Source organism: Cynocephalus volans, chromosome 7 (genome assembly GCF_027409185.1).
Source record: "Cynocephalus volans isolate mCynVol1 chromosome 7, mCynVol1.pri, whole genome shotgun sequence".
Taxonomy (NCBI): domain Eukaryota; kingdom Metazoa; phylum Chordata; class Mammalia; order Dermoptera; family Cynocephalidae; genus Cynocephalus; species Cynocephalus volans.
The window spans coordinates 96,498,778-96,517,046 of record NC_084466.1 but is presented as its reverse complement, the minus strand read 5'-3'; the positions used below and the strand labels follow the sequence as shown (position 1 = coordinate 96,517,046).

The 18,269-nt window shown below is 37.8% G+C and overlaps 1 protein-coding gene across 4 annotated transcripts in view; it reads left to right on the top strand.

Annotated features, from left to right (window-relative positions):
• MCU (mitochondrial calcium uniporter) overlaps window positions 1-11,774 on the top strand; it is a 201,157-nt gene extending 189,383 nt beyond the window's left edge. For 3 of the 4 annotated variants that reach the window (XM_063103230.1, XM_063103228.1, XM_063103231.1), the window contains 2 exons: window positions 8,362-8,478; window positions 9,851-11,774. In XM_063103230.1, the coding sequence (XP_062959300.1) occupies window positions 8,362-8,478; window positions 9,851-9,928 (195 nt within the window). In that variant the 3' untranslated portion in view covers window positions 9,929-11,774. The remainder of the gene's footprint in view (window positions 1-8,361; window positions 8,479-9,850) is intronic. The other variant, XM_063103229.1, reaches the window with a different exon arrangement.
• The last annotated feature ends 6,495 nt before the right edge of the window (window positions 11,775-18,269 follow it).

The window sequence follows — 18,269 nt, the reverse complement described above, 5'->3', positions numbered from 1 at the left end:
ATCTTATCTAATCACAGCTCTGGACGTGGCTTGTATCTGTCTGTATGTGATATTTCTCTCTGTGTGTGTGTGTGTGTGTGTGTGTGTGTGTGTGTGTGTGTGTGTGTCTGTCTGTCTGTCTCATCCACACACACTTTTAATGGCCTCTTTTTATCTGCATTTTGAAGTCCAAACTCCTTAGCTTGGGTGTTCATAACTAGTCACTATCTGTCCTTTCCAAATGTTTCTCAACTCCCTAGTGTATGTTCTATGTGTTCTAAACATGCCAAATTATATTTTCTACTCCCCACAAATGTCCTGAGTTTCCCACCACTTCATGCCTTACTTCACAGCATTCTTTCAACTGGGAAAGTCCTTATTGATTTCTACCTGTCATATTTCAAGGTTTACTTAACTGCTTATCTTTCATGAACCTTAGACCAATTCCTACAGCTGACTTTGATCTCTTCCTCTTCTGAATTCCTATAACACATTGTGCCTCTAATTTCACTCATCCCATGCTATCTTGTATTATAATTATTACACAGTGTCCTTTCCCCTATACTAGACTATAATACCTTTTGGGGCTGGGCATTCAGTTTTATTCAGTTTTATTTTCCTACCATGTAACATGGTAAGTACATACCCCATTTTATAGATGAAGAAACAGTCTCAGAGAGGGTAAGTAATCTTCCCAAGCATTATATCAGGAATTGAACCCAGATTTGTCTGACCAGTAGGGTAATTTTCTTTCCACTCAATTATGATGCTGCCTTCTGTTAATTTATGAGTAGTTACTTCTGAATACCATTATTAATCTAGGCATAGAATAGAAATAGAAACATGTTGGAGAAGTAATTACTGCTTATGAAAAGCTCTGTTTTGCAAATGTTTTCTTGAACTACAGATTAATGCAGGTATTAGACTTGCATACAGTGTGATCACTTTTTTTCTTTTCCTTGTGTTGTGGGATCTTGAGTACCCTGTCTGTCTTACTAGTTAAATGTTCCCCTTCTGTGATTCCCAAAACATTCTTGCTGCCCCCAGGTGACAAGTTGCAAAATAACAGTAATAAACAATTTAGTCATTATTCACTAACAAATAGGAAAATACTAAATAAAATAGAGTTTCTCATGTTAAATATTCTTTTACCTAACTAGTATCCATATGTAACATCCATGAAGCAAAATGCCTGTTCATCAGCATTTAAACTCCTCTAAACTGTTGTTACAATGACATGCTGCACTTGTTAGCAATCTAAATATATCCCAATAGTATACTAAGTTCCAAAGAATCTTTATAAGGTAGCAGTTTCCTTGAAATCATAAAATCAAGTGGAATATTGAATTTTACTAATATTTTAGTGGAAGCTAAATTTCTATTTATTTAGTGTACCAAATAAATAATTTCTATTATTATTTCTATTATATGGAAAAGAAGCTTGACAATACTAATTGCCAGTTGAAATTACTTCAGCATACGTATGGACCACCCATTCCACAATCTAGCCTATGTATTTTCATTGGAGGGGATACTGCCCCAAAGGAGTGAAAATTGGTTCTTGTGGAGTAAAAACATCTTAGATATCAAATACATAAACAGATATACAGTATATCTGTACTATTAAATCCTCTTGGGGAGGAGAGGCAATCAGGAAAAAAATGTTTTAAAAAGGCTATTTAGGGAGGCAATAATGAAAAAAAGGTTGAGAAACACTGACTTAGTCTTTAGTATCCATTATCTTCTCCAGTCAACCATTATTTATATTGTACTCCAGCAAACTATTTCAGTGGCCATTCTGGCCCTTCTTTCCTAGAATTGTCCCACTTACAATATAAATTAGTTTGTTCATTTCTGGACACAATTTCTTCTCAGCCCCTTTTTTCACTCACTCTCTCCTCTGACCTCATCCAAACCTTTCGGCTACTGACATCTTTCTCTTAACTTTTTACTATTGCCTCCATCCTGTATTGCTTCCTTTTCTATCCAGCTTTAGACCATGTTGCCATTCTCTTCTTGATGTCCTACAATCCCTGCCCCCTTGTCTTTCTACCATATGTATTTTACAAACTCCTAATCTTGGATGAATCTAGCCCTTTATTCTATATCCAGGCTACTGAACAGTGCTAGCAAAAAATCATGCAATAGTGTGGAATGGGCCACTGCTTGTGTTTCTGATTATGTTTCCTTCCCTCAAAGCCCCATACCCCAACCCACCCTTAACCTTGCTTCCTACTTCTCCTAGAAAATTGATGTTAACAAATAGAGGCTTTCTAATTCCTCAACTCTGTGAGTCTAACTACATCTGTATCTACTTTTTATACTGTTTCCTTCAAGTTCAAAGAAAAGGTAGCATTTTCCTATTCAGGACTAGCCTCTCCACTGTTTTTAATCCTATTCCTTCCTTCCAGTACTTTACTCCAGTTTGTTTTTTGTGTTCCCTATGTTTTCAACCTCTTCCTCTCTGGCTGTCTTTCCTTTGTAACCAAGCTGTCTGCATCTATTCTCACTTATGAAATCATGAAAGTTTTAGAATAGGGTCTTAGAATATAGTTGCTTAGTAAATGCTTTTTCCCCAAATGAAGGAACATAGACTAGATTTGAGTAAATTTAATTAGTGTATGCATTTACATCTTAAGCAAACATAGGTAAGTAGCCTAGTAACAGCAATTTAGATGAAAGTTGGCTTTCCCTCAAGTTCTTAATCCAACAGTTATCTCTTCAGTCAGTGTTATTGATTCAGACCTCAATTTTATCCATTTTTAAAAGACTTCCACAGACCTTGTAGCTGTCTTTCACCCAATATCTGTCATCATCAATAGTTAAATATTTACTTCTGCTTCTAGTTATGGCATACTAGGTAATCAGACCAGTCCCCCCATTAGGAAAAGTTAGACTCATTAGACAAAACATAATACACAGCTGCCTAAAGACACTAGAGAGCTAACAAAATAGCAAAAGTGACAAGGCAAGGATCCAAAGAAGAGGAGTCGTAGGAATGTGAGTCTGATGTTTAGGTGTGCTTTCTCCTCTGGGGATTTATGTTGATATAGGAGGACATGGCTGAGAGGCCAAGAAGCTATGGGGATCAAAGCCATAGAGATTGGTGTCCCAGGGATCACTAAAGTAGGTGAAACACTCTTGCTTTGGCTTGGAATCTCTAAAGGCTACCACTGTAGGTTAAGGATGAACCTGTTGTAGGTTCTCTCAGAGACTGTAGCTTAGCTTTTATTCATCTCAATCCTGTAAATTGGATTGGGGTACTCCTAGAATATGGTATTCCCAGAGTGCTAGTGCTCACAGATTCCAGGTAGAAGCGAGCATAAATCATCCCTGGGAGGAGATAACATTACCCTAAACCTTAAATTATTTCTACAAATAATTTTGTAAACATGAAGTTAGGCATACAAGCAAAAATAAGTAGATACACAAGGAAATGCCTACAAAAACAAGAGACATTAGAAACAGACACACACAAAGGCTGCAAATATTGGTATTGTCAGATATAGCCTTTAAAATAATTATACTTACTATATTCAAGGAGATAAATACAAGGTTTAGAATATTGGCAGATAACTTGACTTTTTTTGGAGAACCAAATGAAAATTCTAGGAATGAAATATAATGGATGAATTTAATAGCAGATTAGATGTAACTAAAGAGAGAAATAGTGACCTGGAATAAGTCAGAAGAAACTATCCAAAATGAAGTATGGAAAGACAAAAAGATGTAAAATCCAGGGAAGGATAAGAGACACGGAGTATACGGTGAAAAGGCCTAATGTGTATCTAATTTTATTGGATTCTCAGGAGAAGAAAGAGAGGATGGGAAGAAACAATATTTAAATAGCTAATAGGCTAAGAATTTTCCAAAATGATGAAAGATACCAATTTACAGATTTAAGAATCCCAACAAATATCAACCAATATAAAGAAAATGAAAGTCACTTCTAGACACATTAATGGTAAAACTTCAAAAGCCAAAGCCAAAGGGAAAAATATTAAAAGTATTCTAATGTCCCTTCATTGTCTGGGAATAGAGTAAAAGTACCACTTGTTTTCCGCTTTGAACAGGAGGCCCTAGCCAGCACAGAAGGCAAGAAAAAGATATCGTTAGGTCAGGAAGACAAAGGAATTAAAGGACTCTGAGCCAAATGTTTGCCACACCAGGAGTTTATTTCCAGCAAACCTGGAAGGGAGACTGAAAGATCAGTTCCTGCCCCCATACAGACTAGTAGAGGTTTTATAGGGTTTGAATTAGGGGAAGGGGTTTGGATGGAGAGTATGTTTTGAGAAGGGGTTGGGTAAACTACTCTGAGCATTCAGCACTTTGTAATGGTTCTGCAGTTTTCCTGTTTTGTACAAGATTCTGTTTTGCACAATATCCGATTTTTCTCCGAAAGCACTTAAATGAAGGGGAGGCAGGAAAGGAAGCGGTTAACGTGGCTGTGCTTATGCTAAGCTGATTGTGAGGCCTAATAGATATGAAAGATATAAAGATTGAAAAGAAAGAAAACTTACATTATTCATAGATTTTATACATAAAAAATACAAAAGTAAAGTACAGATCATTGGTTAGAATCCATAAGTGAGTTTCATAAGGTTACTACTGGATACAAGGTCAGTGTACATAAATCAATTCCATCTTTGTATGTCAGCAACAAATGATTAGAAAAATGAAACTTAAAATGACTTTTTAAAATACCTATAAATAAATTGTGTACAAGATGTGCAAGACCTCTGTGTAAGAATGTCAGTTCTGTCCAAACTGATATATATTAGATTCAGTTCAATCCCAGCCAAAATCCCAACATATTTGGAAATTGGGGAAGAGATTTGAATAATCTGCTTTTAAAATTTATATGGAAATGTAGAGAACTAAGAGAAGCCAATAAACACCTGAAGAAAAACTAGGTAAGAGGATTTGCCCCATCAGAGATGAAGACTACAGCTTTAGTTATAGCACTTCAGTAATTAGGACAGTGGCAAAAGGATAGACTAATAGAATATAAGTGCAAAAACAGATCCAGTATAAATGAACTTTTGATTTTAAAAAGATGGCACTACAAAGAAAGTAAAGTAAATGCTGCTAGGACAATTGAATATCTATATAAAAAATTGAAGCAGCCCCATCCTTACACTGTAAGCAAAGTTAACTTCTGTTTATTAAAGGACAGCAAGAAGAGGGTGAACAGGCTGGAGATATTTACAGCATGTATACCCAACGTGGGATCCATATCCAGAGTAATCAATAAGAAAAAGACAGATAATCCAATAGAAAAACAATGCAAGAGATTTGAATAGGCACATCTAAAAGAGCATATGCAAATGACCGATAATATATGAAGTGAAAAAGCCTCAGCCTTGAGAGTGATCAGGAACATGCTGTGCAACTCCAAGAGAAATAAGAACTTATGTCCACACAAAAACTTGTATACAAATGTTCATAGCAACATGATTCATAACAGCCAAAAAGTGGAAACGACCCAAATGCTGTCAGCTAATAAATGGATAAATAAAATAGGGTATATCTACTCAATGGAATATTATTTGGCAATAAAAAGAAATGAAATACTGATACATGCCACAAATGGATAAACCTTGAAAACCTTATGCTAAGTGAGAGAAGCCAGACACAAAAGGCCGCATGTTGTATGATTCCCCACTTATATGAAATGTCTAGAGTAGGCACATCTATAGAGACAGAAAATAGATTAGCAGTTGCCTAGAACTTGGGGTGTTGGGGGAGATGGAAAGTGACTGTTAAAGCGTATGGTGTTTTTTTTGGGGGGGGGTGATGAAAATGTTCTAAAATTGTAGTAGTGGTTGCACAATTCTGTGACTATCCTACAAACCATTAGATATTATACTTTATTCTTTTTTTTAGTTTTTTTTATTTTTTAATTTTTTATTTTTTTAATTGACATGTAATAATTGTACATATTTATGTGGTATAGAGATATATTTCAATGCATGTATATAACCTGTGATGATCAAATCAGGGTAATTAGCATATCCATCATTGTAAAAATTTAGTTTGTGATTAAGAGCATTTGAGCTCCTTTCTTCCAGCCATTTGAAAACATACAATAAATTATTGTTAATGATAAATACCTAGCACCACTTCAGACCATGAGAACTTATTTTTCCTATCTAGCTGTAACTTTGTATCCATTAAGCAACCCTCCCTGTCCCTCTTCCCCCGCCCTTCCCAGCCTCTAGTAACCTCAATTTTCCTCTCTACTTCTGTAAACTCAACTTTTTTTTTCTAGTTCTCACATGAGTGAGAACATGCAATATTTATCTTTCAGTGCCTGACTTATTTCACTTAATGTAATGCCTTCCAGGCTCATCCATGTTGCTGCAAATGACAGGATTTCATTCTTTTTTATGGCTGAGTAGTATTTCATTGTGTATATATATGACATTTTCTTTATTAATTCATCTGTTGATGGACACCTACATTGATTCCATATCTTGGCTATTGTGAATAGTGCTGCAGTAAACATGGGGGTGCAGATATCTCTTCAATATGCTCATTTCCTTTCCTTTGGATAAATGCCCAGTTGTAAGAATGCTGGATCACAGGATATTTCTATTTTTAGTTTTTTGAGAAACCTCCATACTGTTTTCCAAAATGGCTCTACTAATTTACATTCCCACCAACATTTTATGAGTTCCCTTCTCTCTGCATCCTCACCAGCGTTTGTGTATTGTTTTTTGATAACAGCCATTCTAACCAGGGTAAGATTATATCTCACTGTGGTTTTGATTTGCATTTCCCTGATAATTGGTGATATTGAGTTTTTTTTTAATATATATATATACCTGTTGTCCATTTGTATGTCTTCATTTCAGAAATGTTAATTCAGGTCATTTGCCCATTTTTTAGTTGGATTATTTATTTTTTGGCTGTTAAGTTCCTTGTATATTCTGGATATCAATCTTTTGTTGGATGAATAGTTTGCAAATATTTTCTTCCATTCTGCAGGTTGCCTCTTTATTCTGATGATTATATTCTTTGCTGTGCAGAAGCTTTATAGTTTGAGGTAGTCCCATTTGTCTGTTTTGTTGCTTGTGCTTTAGAATTCTCCATAAAACTTTTGCCCAGACCAATTTCTTGGAGTGTTTCCCCTATGTTTTCTTCTAGTAGTTTTATACTTTCAGGTCTTACATTTAAGTCTTGAATCCATTTTGAGTTGATTTTAGTATATAGTGAGAGATAGGGCTCTAGTTTCATTCTTTCTGCATACAGATATCCAGTTTTCCCAGTACCATTTATTGAAGAGGCTGTCCTTTTCTCAATGTATGTTTTTGGTGCCTTGTAAAAGGTCATCTGGCTGTAGATATGTGGATTTATTTCTGGGTTCTCTATTCTGTTCCATTGGTCCATATGTCTGAATATTAAAGTTTAAATGGGTAAATTGTACGGTATATGAATTATATCTCAATAAATCTGTTTTTAAAAAATGAGATAGTACTACTGCATACACACCAGATGGCTAACATTTCTTAAACTGACAATACAAAGTATCGGCAGGGATGTGGAGTGATGGTAATTCTCATATCCTGCTGATAGGAATATAATCAGTACTACCATTTTGGAAACATGTTTGACATCACTTCTTAAATTTGAACACATGCATACCCTATGATCTAGGACTTCCACTCCTAGGTATATATTCAACAGAAGAGATAAGTCCAGAAATGTTCTTAGCAGCATTATTCCTAATAGCCAAAACTTATAAACAACCCAAAAGTCTATCAACAGTAAAATGGGTGAATAAATTGTGATGTAGTCATACAGTATAATATAACATAGCAATGGAAATGAGTAGACTACATCTGCACACAAAAGATGAATCTCACAAACATAATATTGAGTGAAAGTAGCCATACACAATGCATACTACATGACTACATTTTATGAAATTCAAAAAACAGGTAAAACTAAGCTGTAGAGCTTAGGAGGGTGGTGCATGCTTAAGGAGGAAAATTATAAAGAAAGCAAGAAACAATTACCATAAATGTCAAGATAGTGATTGATGACTTTTGGAGGAAAGAAGTGTTGGTAATTGGGAAAGGTCAGGAGGGGAGTTTCTGGGTTGTCAGTGTTTTTTTGTTTTTTTGTTTTTTCTTTTAATCTGATGATGATTAGCATGTTTATTGTGTGTTGATTCATTGTGATACACATTATTTGTGTGTACTCTTCCATACATGTTTCATGACAAAAAATCTTTAAGGAGTAATTAAATATTTAATACAGTACATGTCAGCATACATACACATGCGTATGTGTTGAATCTAATCAACAATTAGTAAATGCTTATTTTGTGAGGTTACTACGCTAAGGACTAATAATTGTTTCTCTTTCCCTTTGTAGGAATATGTTTATCCAGAAGCCAGAGACAGACAGTACTTATTATTTTTCCATAAAGGAGCCAAAAAGACACGTTTTGACTTAGAGAAATACAATCAACTCAAGGATGCAATTGCTCAGGTAAGTTTTGCGAAAATTAAAATAAACCCCAGCTCCATGCTGTATGGCATCATTATTATTATTCATAATCATAGTACTTCAAATGGGTAAACTGAAAGGATGATTCAACCCTCTTCTTCCTGTGTAAATTATTCCTTGGTTGATAAAAAAGACTATTTTAGCCATGGACACCTCTCCAGAAAGTTTTATAACATAAGCAGATGAAAAGATGGTGTGTCCTGTCTATCCTATTAACTTTAGCAATTGAAACTTCTGGAAGTTTTACTTTTACTTTTTTTCATTTTGTTTCTTTAGAGTTGTCTATTTTTACTTTTCTCTCTTCTTTTTAATCTTTCTACAATAATTGACCTAAAGATTTTTCATCTAAACTGTGTGGTAGCAATGGGGCAAAAGTAAAATCCAGATAAGAGAGAAAGACTACTAGAAATCTTTGCCAGGCACAGGTCAGAGATTATTAAACTAGAAGATGCTTTTTAAAATATTGATACATTTTATTTTTCATAAATCTACCTCTTAAATTTTCAGATGTGCTTTCCTCACTCTGATATTTTTGATTTTGGTGAATAAATCCTCATTCCTTTTCTCCATAGTCTTTGGCAAATTTAGGGATTTTTGAGCAATCTCTAGGAGCTCTTCCATTCTCTTTAATGTTCAGCTGCTCTTCTCTGGACCATCTCTGCCTTATCTGTCTCTTCTGGTGATGGGGTTGTGCTTTGAATAGGCTTGATCCATTTTCCTGCCTTGGCCAAAATGGACATGTCTTCTGTTGCTATGTGCAGTGGTTCTCAACTGGAGGCAGTGCATCAGAATCATCTCTGGAGCTGTTAAAAATACAGATGCTTTAGCCCCACCCTAGGCTTGCTTATTAATCCACCTCCTCAGGGGTGAGGTCCAAGCATGTATGAGTTTTGAAAGTGCTGAAGTTGACTGCACATCCCTGTTTTAAAATTCACTGGCTAAGTGAAAACCTTAAACAAATACTGAATGAATAAATAAAGTCTTGAGTAGTGTAAGTTCTGGCCCCAGGCAAAGGTTTGTGAAAGGGCTTCTCCCTTTAGACAACACTATGGATATGTACGTCTCAGATGCTCCCTACATTCTTAGGCCCCTGAGCCCTACCCTGTTGATAGCACTGTCTTTTCTGGAGTTTTGTTGACAGCTGAAACTGCCAAGGACAGACTTCCATTATTCTCCCTTTGTTTGTCCTATGTCTTGGGTTAAAGCCCTTTGTCTTCTGAGGCACTCTTAGTTTGAGAGTAATTGAGATCTCTCTGACTCAAAATAATGGAAGACAGTTTCTTTCTCTCAGTAGGCAGTAATGTCATTGAAATCTTCAGTAGCCAGTTTTTCTCACCTTTTCTTTCTTTTTTAGGCAGAAATGGACCTTAAGAGACTGAGAGACCCATTACAAGTACATCTGCCCCTCCGACAAATCGGTGAAAAAGATTGATCTGCAAAGAGCCTCTGAATCCCGGCAGAAAAGACACCTGTTTGCCTTTTTAACTGAAGCACTGCAGGTGGAAGCTGGGAACCATGTGGGGGTTGAGGGTTTTTACTTTTAATTATAAAAACAAAAGCAAAAAGATCTTAGGGAAGAAAGAATGTTAAAATCTGAGGATCGGGCATTGTGGAATATAAGCTCAAAGGGCTTAGTGAATATTGTCTTAATCAAGCATCTCAATTTCTGGATGAAAATGATGCTGTTATATAGTTGAGAGATTCATAAAGAGAAAATGATGCTTGGGGTGTTCTTTTCCTGCATCTTCTTTGCAGGGTCAGCAAACCAGTAACACACCAGCACCCCACTCAGCGCTAATTTTTTTATTTAACTTTTCTTATTTTTGACATAGGAGTAAATAAATGCACCAGAAAAGCAAATCCTCATGATATGTGGGTGGCAAACAGAGTCTGAGCACATATCATTAGCATTTATTTTAATTTGGACTCAGTCTCTGCAAAGTTACCAGGAATCTCTCCCTTCTGTACCCTTTTTCTGACTACCTACCTATACGTGTTGGTTACACTAATTTTATCCGTATGATAATTAATTCCAGCTTATGACTGTTTGATGATTGACACTTCTTAAATGTCTGTATATCTCAGTATTCTGGATCAGTTTCTAGAAATCACTGGCAACACTGCATGAGTTTTTTTGTTTTGATTTGGTTTTTTGCTAATTAGTCTTTCAGAGGAGGAAAAATTTTCCTCCTTTATATACCTATCTCATTGATAATCCCTTCTCCCTCCATAACTCAAATCAGGGTGGGGCGTTCAGCTAAATTACCAAATCAGGAAGATGTAAGGTTTACAAATTGGCTAAAAATCATGGCTCTATAGCCATTTCAGAACCAGAATGATTTCATTGCTGTTAATCCACTTGTGTGACAGCATTCCAGGCTACTCAGATGGCACTACCTTGTCTGGAGGCTTTGTTTGTTCCGAAGGACAAACACTTGCAGCTGTCTTCGAGCCCTCCCACCTCCACCACTTTAGTCACTGTAAACCAAGTGTGTGGGTCTCAAAGGGTGCAATTTATCTTTATACAGGAATACATTTCTGTGGCTTTCTTCAGCCCTCCCTCTCCACCCTATTTTTTTCTTATCTTTAATTGAGAAAGAAGAATTAATCTTATACTCTATCAAAATATTTTCTACCATATTTTCAGATAACATCTGCACTTGAAGAGTCAAAGAAATCTGTGTCTAATATCCTGTTTTTGGCCACTGTGGGCAGGATGGGAAGGATGATGGGGCTTTGCCACACTGCTGATTGGCTTTTTTCTTTCACATGACTCATCCCTCCTCATTGTGGCAAGGGTTTCACGCTTCTTCTTCCTCCTTTGGGATCACTCTGTATGAAAGGAAAAACGTTAAATGACAAACCCAGACTCCAGGTGCCTTGCAGAGGTTGAAGGCCAGCCAGGGCTGCTGCTGCTGCCGCCACCACCCCTTCCACTGGCATGACAGAATGAAAGGATGTATGTCTGCACCTCCCAGTCCCCTCCCACTTCCTCCCGCCACCCCCCCCAGTCGTTCAATCCCTCACTTATTTTTGTTGTGTGAATTATTTTTAAAACATTTATCCTGTTTGTGTGTAGGGTTTTTAAGAAGAAACAGCACAGTGCAATCAGCAAATCATTTTGGGGTGTGTGGGAGGTAAGGGAGGGAATACATGGAGAGAAGTCCTTTAAACAAATAGCAAAATATTGAACATGTGTAAAATCCTGTATCATTTATGAAATATGTATAAAAAGCAATGTACCTTCTGGAACAATAAATACTTATTCAATTTTGGAACTACAGCATCTCATTCTTTAAAACAAAACTGGGAGAAAGCTTATTTTGCTGAGATTCTATGTGGGAAGCTTTTTACTTCTAAAATTAGTTTTTATAAAAATATCATTATCAACTGAAGCTTTGTTTCTAGAGCCTATTTCAAAAACAGGCATTTCACTAATTCTTCCTGAACCTAAGATGGTCAGTATTTTTCTAATGTTTCAGAGCCACCACGAGGTTTACCTCTACAACCATAAACAAAGTTAACAGCAGCACTGAGATTGATTGCTCATATCTTGATTGACAGGAAAAATCTCCATTATATCAGACCACCTTGATTGCCCAGTGTGGGCTCCTGAATTCCAAAAAGGTGTTCAAGGATGAACCCAAGATTAAATATTATTTTCAGAGTTAGTATCAAATTTACAGTGATCGCCAAATAGAAAAATACCACATGCTGCCAAGTTCATCAAAGGCATATCAGAAAGCGTGTTTTAAATGTCTGATTGTTTTAGTGCAGTGTGAGGTGATATTCAAAGAGCCTCTGTAGCTGTGGTCCTGCCTCTTGACAGCTTTCAGCAGACTAACACAGACCACCGGGGACTTACCTAAGGTGTAAGAAGCTAAGACTGAAAATGTTAAGCCATTGTTTTCATTCAACAAATAATGTCTGCATAGTCACATGCTCTGTTAAGCTTTGCAGGGGGGGTTTTAAAGGAAAATAAAAACGTATGATTCCTGCCTCTAAGGAGCTTACAATTTAAAGTTTACTTTAAAGTGTAATGAGCTCAGCAAAAAAAAAAAAAAATTAAAAATAGGCAAAAGGAGGTGAATAAACATTTCTCCAAAGAAAATATGCAAATGGTCAATAAACACACAAAAAGATGTTCAGCGTCTCTAATCATTAGGGAAATGCAAATCAAAACCACCATGAAATACCACTTCACACCTGTTTGGGTGGCTGTTATCAAAATAGACTAGAACGCGTGCTGGTGAGGATGTAAGGAAACTGGAACCCTTCACACTGCTGGTCGCAATGTAAAATCGTGCACCTCCTGTGGGGAAAATTGTGGCAATTTTTCAGAAGGTTAAACAGAATTACCATACGATCTAGAAATTCTACTTGCGGATATGTGTCCAAAACAACTGAAAGTAGGGACTCAGACACTTGTACATCCGTGTTCATCATTCACCACAGTCAAAAGGTGGGAGCAGCTCACCCATCAATGAAGTTGATGGACACGTGTCTATCAACAGATGAATGAGTAAACAAAACGTGATATCTGCATACAACGCACTATTCAGCTGTAAATGAAATCCCGACACACGCTATAATACTGATGAAACTCGAAGACATAAATAAGCTAAATGATAAGCCAGTCACAAAAAAGGACAGATGCTTTATGATTCCGCTTATATGAGGTACCTAAAGTAGTCAAATTCATAGAAATATAAAGTAGACGTGGTGGTCGCAGGGGCTGGGGGAGGGGAGAATGGAGAGTTGTTTGATGCACACGGAGCCTCGGTTTAGGAAGACGGTTTCATTTTGGGAAGATGAAAAAGCTCTGGAGCTGAGTGGTGGTAATTGTTGCCCAGCAATGTTATTACTCTTAATGCTGCTAAAATGTACACTTAATGGTTAAAAGGCTAAGTTTTATGTCGGTATATTTTGCTACAATAGAAGAAATAGAGAATTTTCATTAGAGATGGATAATGGATCGTGTTGAATCTATTACTAAGTGTAGGTAATGCGCTTTTGCTGAGGGAGCATACTTTTAGACGGAGAAAGTAGAAGGGTCCTCAGAGAATGGTCCCCAGAGCAGCTGCGTGGCACCTCCTGGGAACCGTTAGAAATGCAGGTTCTCTTGTCCTCATTGAATCGGAAACTAGGTGTGAGGCCAGCAGTCTATTTAACAAGCCCTCCTGATGATTCTGATGAAAACCCTCAGTCCACCATTGTGGATCGTTTCTGTTGTTTATAACAAAATATCTGGAACTGGGTGATTTATAAAGAAACCGAAATTTATTGCTTACAGTTTGGAGGCTGGAAGTACCAAGTCCAGAGAATACATTTGGTGAAGGCCATGATAGTGGTGACAATTACAGCAGGTTATCACATCATGATATGGTGGAGCAAAGAGCGGGACAGACTCTTCATGTTTCCCTCTGAAAGCCCTCAGTACCACGCCTCTGACCACCATTATTAATCCATTCAGTATGGCGTGGTCCTACAGTCTAATCACATTTTCAAGGCCCCACCTTTCAATTCTGTAACAGGAATTCCCACCCTGAACAGTTACAGTGGGGATTAAGTTTTGGGGGGACATGTTTTTCTGCATAGTGAAGGAAGCAATCAACAGAATGAAAAGACAACCTATAGAATGGGAGAACATATTTGCAAACTATACATTAACGGGATTAATATCCAGAATATACAAAGAACTCAGACAACTTCACAATAAAAAACCAAATAACCCAATTAAAAAATGGGCAAAGGAGCTGAATAGCCATTTTTCAGAGGAGGACATACAGTGGCCAACAGGTACGTGAAAACAGCTCAACATCACTAATCATCAGGGAAATGCAAATCAAAACCACACTGAGATATCAGCCAGTGAGACTGGCTATAATCAAAAAAGATTGAGAATAACAAATGCTGGTGAGGATGCAGAGAAAGGGGAACTCTTCCACACTGCTGGTGGGACTGTAGATTAGTAGAGCACTGTGGAAAACAGTATGGAGACTTCTCAAACTACAGGTCTACCATATGATCCGGCAATCCCATTTCTGGGTATATACCCAAAGGAATAGAAAACATGTCAAAGGGATACCTGCACTCCCAGGTTCATCGCAGCTCTATTACAATAGCCAAGGTATGGAACCAATGTAAATGTCCATTGATGGATGACTGGATAAGGAAAATGTGGTGTGTGTGTATGTGTGTATGTATATATATATATATATATATATATATATATATATATATATACATACACACATACACACAATGGAATACTACTCAGCCATAAAAAAGAATGAAATTCTGCCATTCGCAGCAACATGGATGAGCTTAGAGAAAATTATGTTAAGTGAAATAAGCCTGGCACAGAGGGAAAAATACTGCATGTGCTCACTCATAAGTGGGAGCTAAGACAGAAAGAAGGAAGGAAAGACCACAGTGGTTTGTTGAACTTGCAGAAGGAGAAAACAAACCTAGGGTTGCCAGAACCGAGGGGGAGAGGTTGGGTGGGGGACATAGAGAATAATTGCAATTTGAGGTGGTGGGCACGCTGATAGCATTGATTTGCTCATCACAGCTTGGGCACAAGTGCTGACAGCTTTTGCCCCTTGAATATGTTTAATCAATTAAAAAAAAAAAAACTTGATCTAGTCAAGTGATTGAGTTAAAGAGAAGGAAACAGAGGCACAGACAGGACATCTATGTCACAACTCATCAGTGAATCCTGTGATCAAATACCAGACACTGACTGGAGGAGTGGTGAGTGTGGTAAATACAGTAAATAGAAAGAAAAAATGTAACCAGAGATCATGTCACATGCTTGTCAGGGTATAGTGGTGAGCACATAGTAGATGCTTTCAAAATAAGGATTGATTTCACAGAAAAGTGGGACTTCTTAGATTTTAGAACTCAGTTTCACCAAGACTGTAAAGATTGTAATTCATTTTTATCACTGCCAGCAGCCTTTAGTTCATCACTCTCCCAAGTAAGTCCAAACACCTTGTCTTCCATGATGCACTTTGTGGTTATTTCCTTAAGATAAATGTATAGGTTAATTTTAACAAATCCCAGTGAATATAAAGTTACCCACTTCATAAGTTTTCATTTACATATGTTTACAAATGCATCATGTGCTGAGCTACTCCTTCTTGAAACTGTCCTAAGCTCCTGTGAGTCCACCCTTGGGTTTTCATCCACAGATCTCTACTTCTCGGTATCTTTTACAGTCTTCCTCTACCCACATCTTTGATGTTAGGTTTCCCCAAGCTTCCATCTTGGACTCCATTTTCCATGGGTGATCTCACCCACTCCCCCATTTCATGGGTTTTGTTTTTGTTTTTGTTTTATTTTTTTTGGAGGCTGGTCAGGATGGGGAACCCAAAACTTTGACTGAAACTTTGGCTGAGCCCTTGACCTTGGTGTGTAATATGGCACTCTAACCAACTGAGTCAAACGGCCAGCCACCCCCTTCAGTTACCTTTTATATGTTGGTAGCTCTCAAATTGTGATTGTAGCTCAGATTTCTCCCAGACTGACTTGTCTGCCTCCTAACTGATCTATTTCTAGCATCACCCTCTGTGCATTAAATGCCTTCAGTGTCATCAGAGTATTTTTGTTTTTAGGTTCTAATAGCATATACTTTAGAAACAGTAGAAAATATGAAGAAGCGTTAATGTTAAATATGGGGGGGAGGGAGATTAAAAGACCACAAAGAAGCAATCAGCCAAATCCAAAATGTAGGACATTCTGTAAGACAAATGATTGGGTTTCTTCAAGGAATGGGAGCAGGGAGGGAAGACTGTTACACATTAAAAGAAACTTAAGTGACACAACAAAAGGCAATATCCACAGTCGTCCCTCAGTATCCCTGGGAGATTGGTTCCAGGACCCCCCACAAATACCAAACTCCTTGGATGCTGAAGTCCTTTATATAAAAAGGTGTAATATTTGAGCATATAACCTATGCTCATCCTCCCGTATATTTTAAATCATCTGTAGATTACTTACAGTCCCTAATAACTGCCTGCACAACACTTCGTTCATGCAGATTCAGTGTAGTTCTAGGTGTGTAGCAAATTCAAGTTTTGCTTTTAGGAACTTTGTGGAGTTTTTTTCCCCGAGTATTTTCAAACTGTATTTAGTTGCATCCATGGATGCGGAACCCACAGATATTGAGGGCCAGCTGTAAATCTTGTTTGAATCCTGACTCAAACCAGCAAGAAAAAGAAATATGAAAAACTATTGGGGAAATTTAAATATGGACTGAGTATTAGATATTAAGGAATTATTACTAATTTTCATAGTTGTACTAATGGCATCATGATTATGTAAAAGAAAGACCATATGTTAGAAATGCATACTCGTATATAAATGAAATGAGATTTTCAAAATGAGTAATTATTGTAGCTGGATGTTCATTACTGTTCTTTCTATTCATGTATATATTTGAAATTTTTCATCATGAAAAGTTTGAAAGGGCAGGACAACTAAAAATGAAAAATAGAAATAAAGAAAAAAAGTACCATCCTGGAAATTCTTGTTTACAGAACCAAAGGGCTATCTGGTGGGAGCCCTTGATTCCAGCAATCAGTCCTGGCAGGAAATCTGGGTTTATCTCATGCACACGTCCTCTGTTTCTCTGCAGCACATACGAAGCACTCAGATAGGTTTCTCAGAGACAGGAAATTGTAGGGTTTTGTTTTTTTCTATTAAAAGCACTGACACTTAGTAGCACTAAGACAGTCCCAGAGTGATCCATTGCTGCCATCAAATTGCAACCTAATAAGCAACTGATCAAGTTGCCTGTGTTCTGCTAACATTAGTAACAAAGTAGCAAACCACAATTTTAGATCAGTGGAAACTCCTTGCTAGACTGTAAACTTTGTGTTGTGGGGTCCATTTTTACCTTATGCACTTTCTGAGTGAGTGGGAAACACACTGGCTTTCCTCTGCTCTCAGAGCACCACCAACACAGAAGACCAGCTTCCGTGTTCACATGTGTGGGGATTTCTTCCCACTAAGCAAGCAAGCAAGCAAGCAAGCAAGCAAGCAGTTTCTCAGCAGACACCAGCTGGGTGTCCTCCAGTTCAACTCCGACACTGTCTACCTGCAGACAGTGTCAGATCCCACAGGATGAGGGCTCAGTCCCCAAGACGCCCCCACTTCAGATGCCAGTCACAAGCCCAGACCTCTGGAACTTGTGACCAACCAGCTATAAATCAGGGTTCCCACTGGTCCCCTCCTCGGGTTCAATTAGTTTTCTTGAGAGGCTCACAGAACTCAGGGAAACACGTACTGACATTTACTGGTTTATTATAAAGGGTATCACAAAATACACAGACGCACAGGGTGAGGCAGGGGGAAGGAGCACAGAGTTTCCCCGGGAGCACCACTCTCCAGGATCCTCCACGTGTTCAGTTATCCAGAAGCTCCCTGAACCCTGTGCTCTTGGGTTTTTATGGAACCTTCATCATGTAGGCATGACTGAAGCATGGGCAGCCACGTAGAAATGTGACTGAACCAAAAGGGTCTGATCTAACACTAACAGACTGGGTGGGGAAAGCCAGCGAGGCCTGTTTGTTCAGATTCTTCTCAGCCTCTCTGTGCAGAATCTCTTCCTCCTGGGCACAGGGCAGGGCCCCTCCTGAAATGGGGGTCTTGTGACCTACAGTCAGCTAAGGTGGGTCAGAGAATTTCCTGCCTCGGGGAGAAAAAGGAGCAGGTGAAAGGAGGACAGGAGGTCGGAGAGTAGCACGAGCCAGGAACCGTGGACGAAA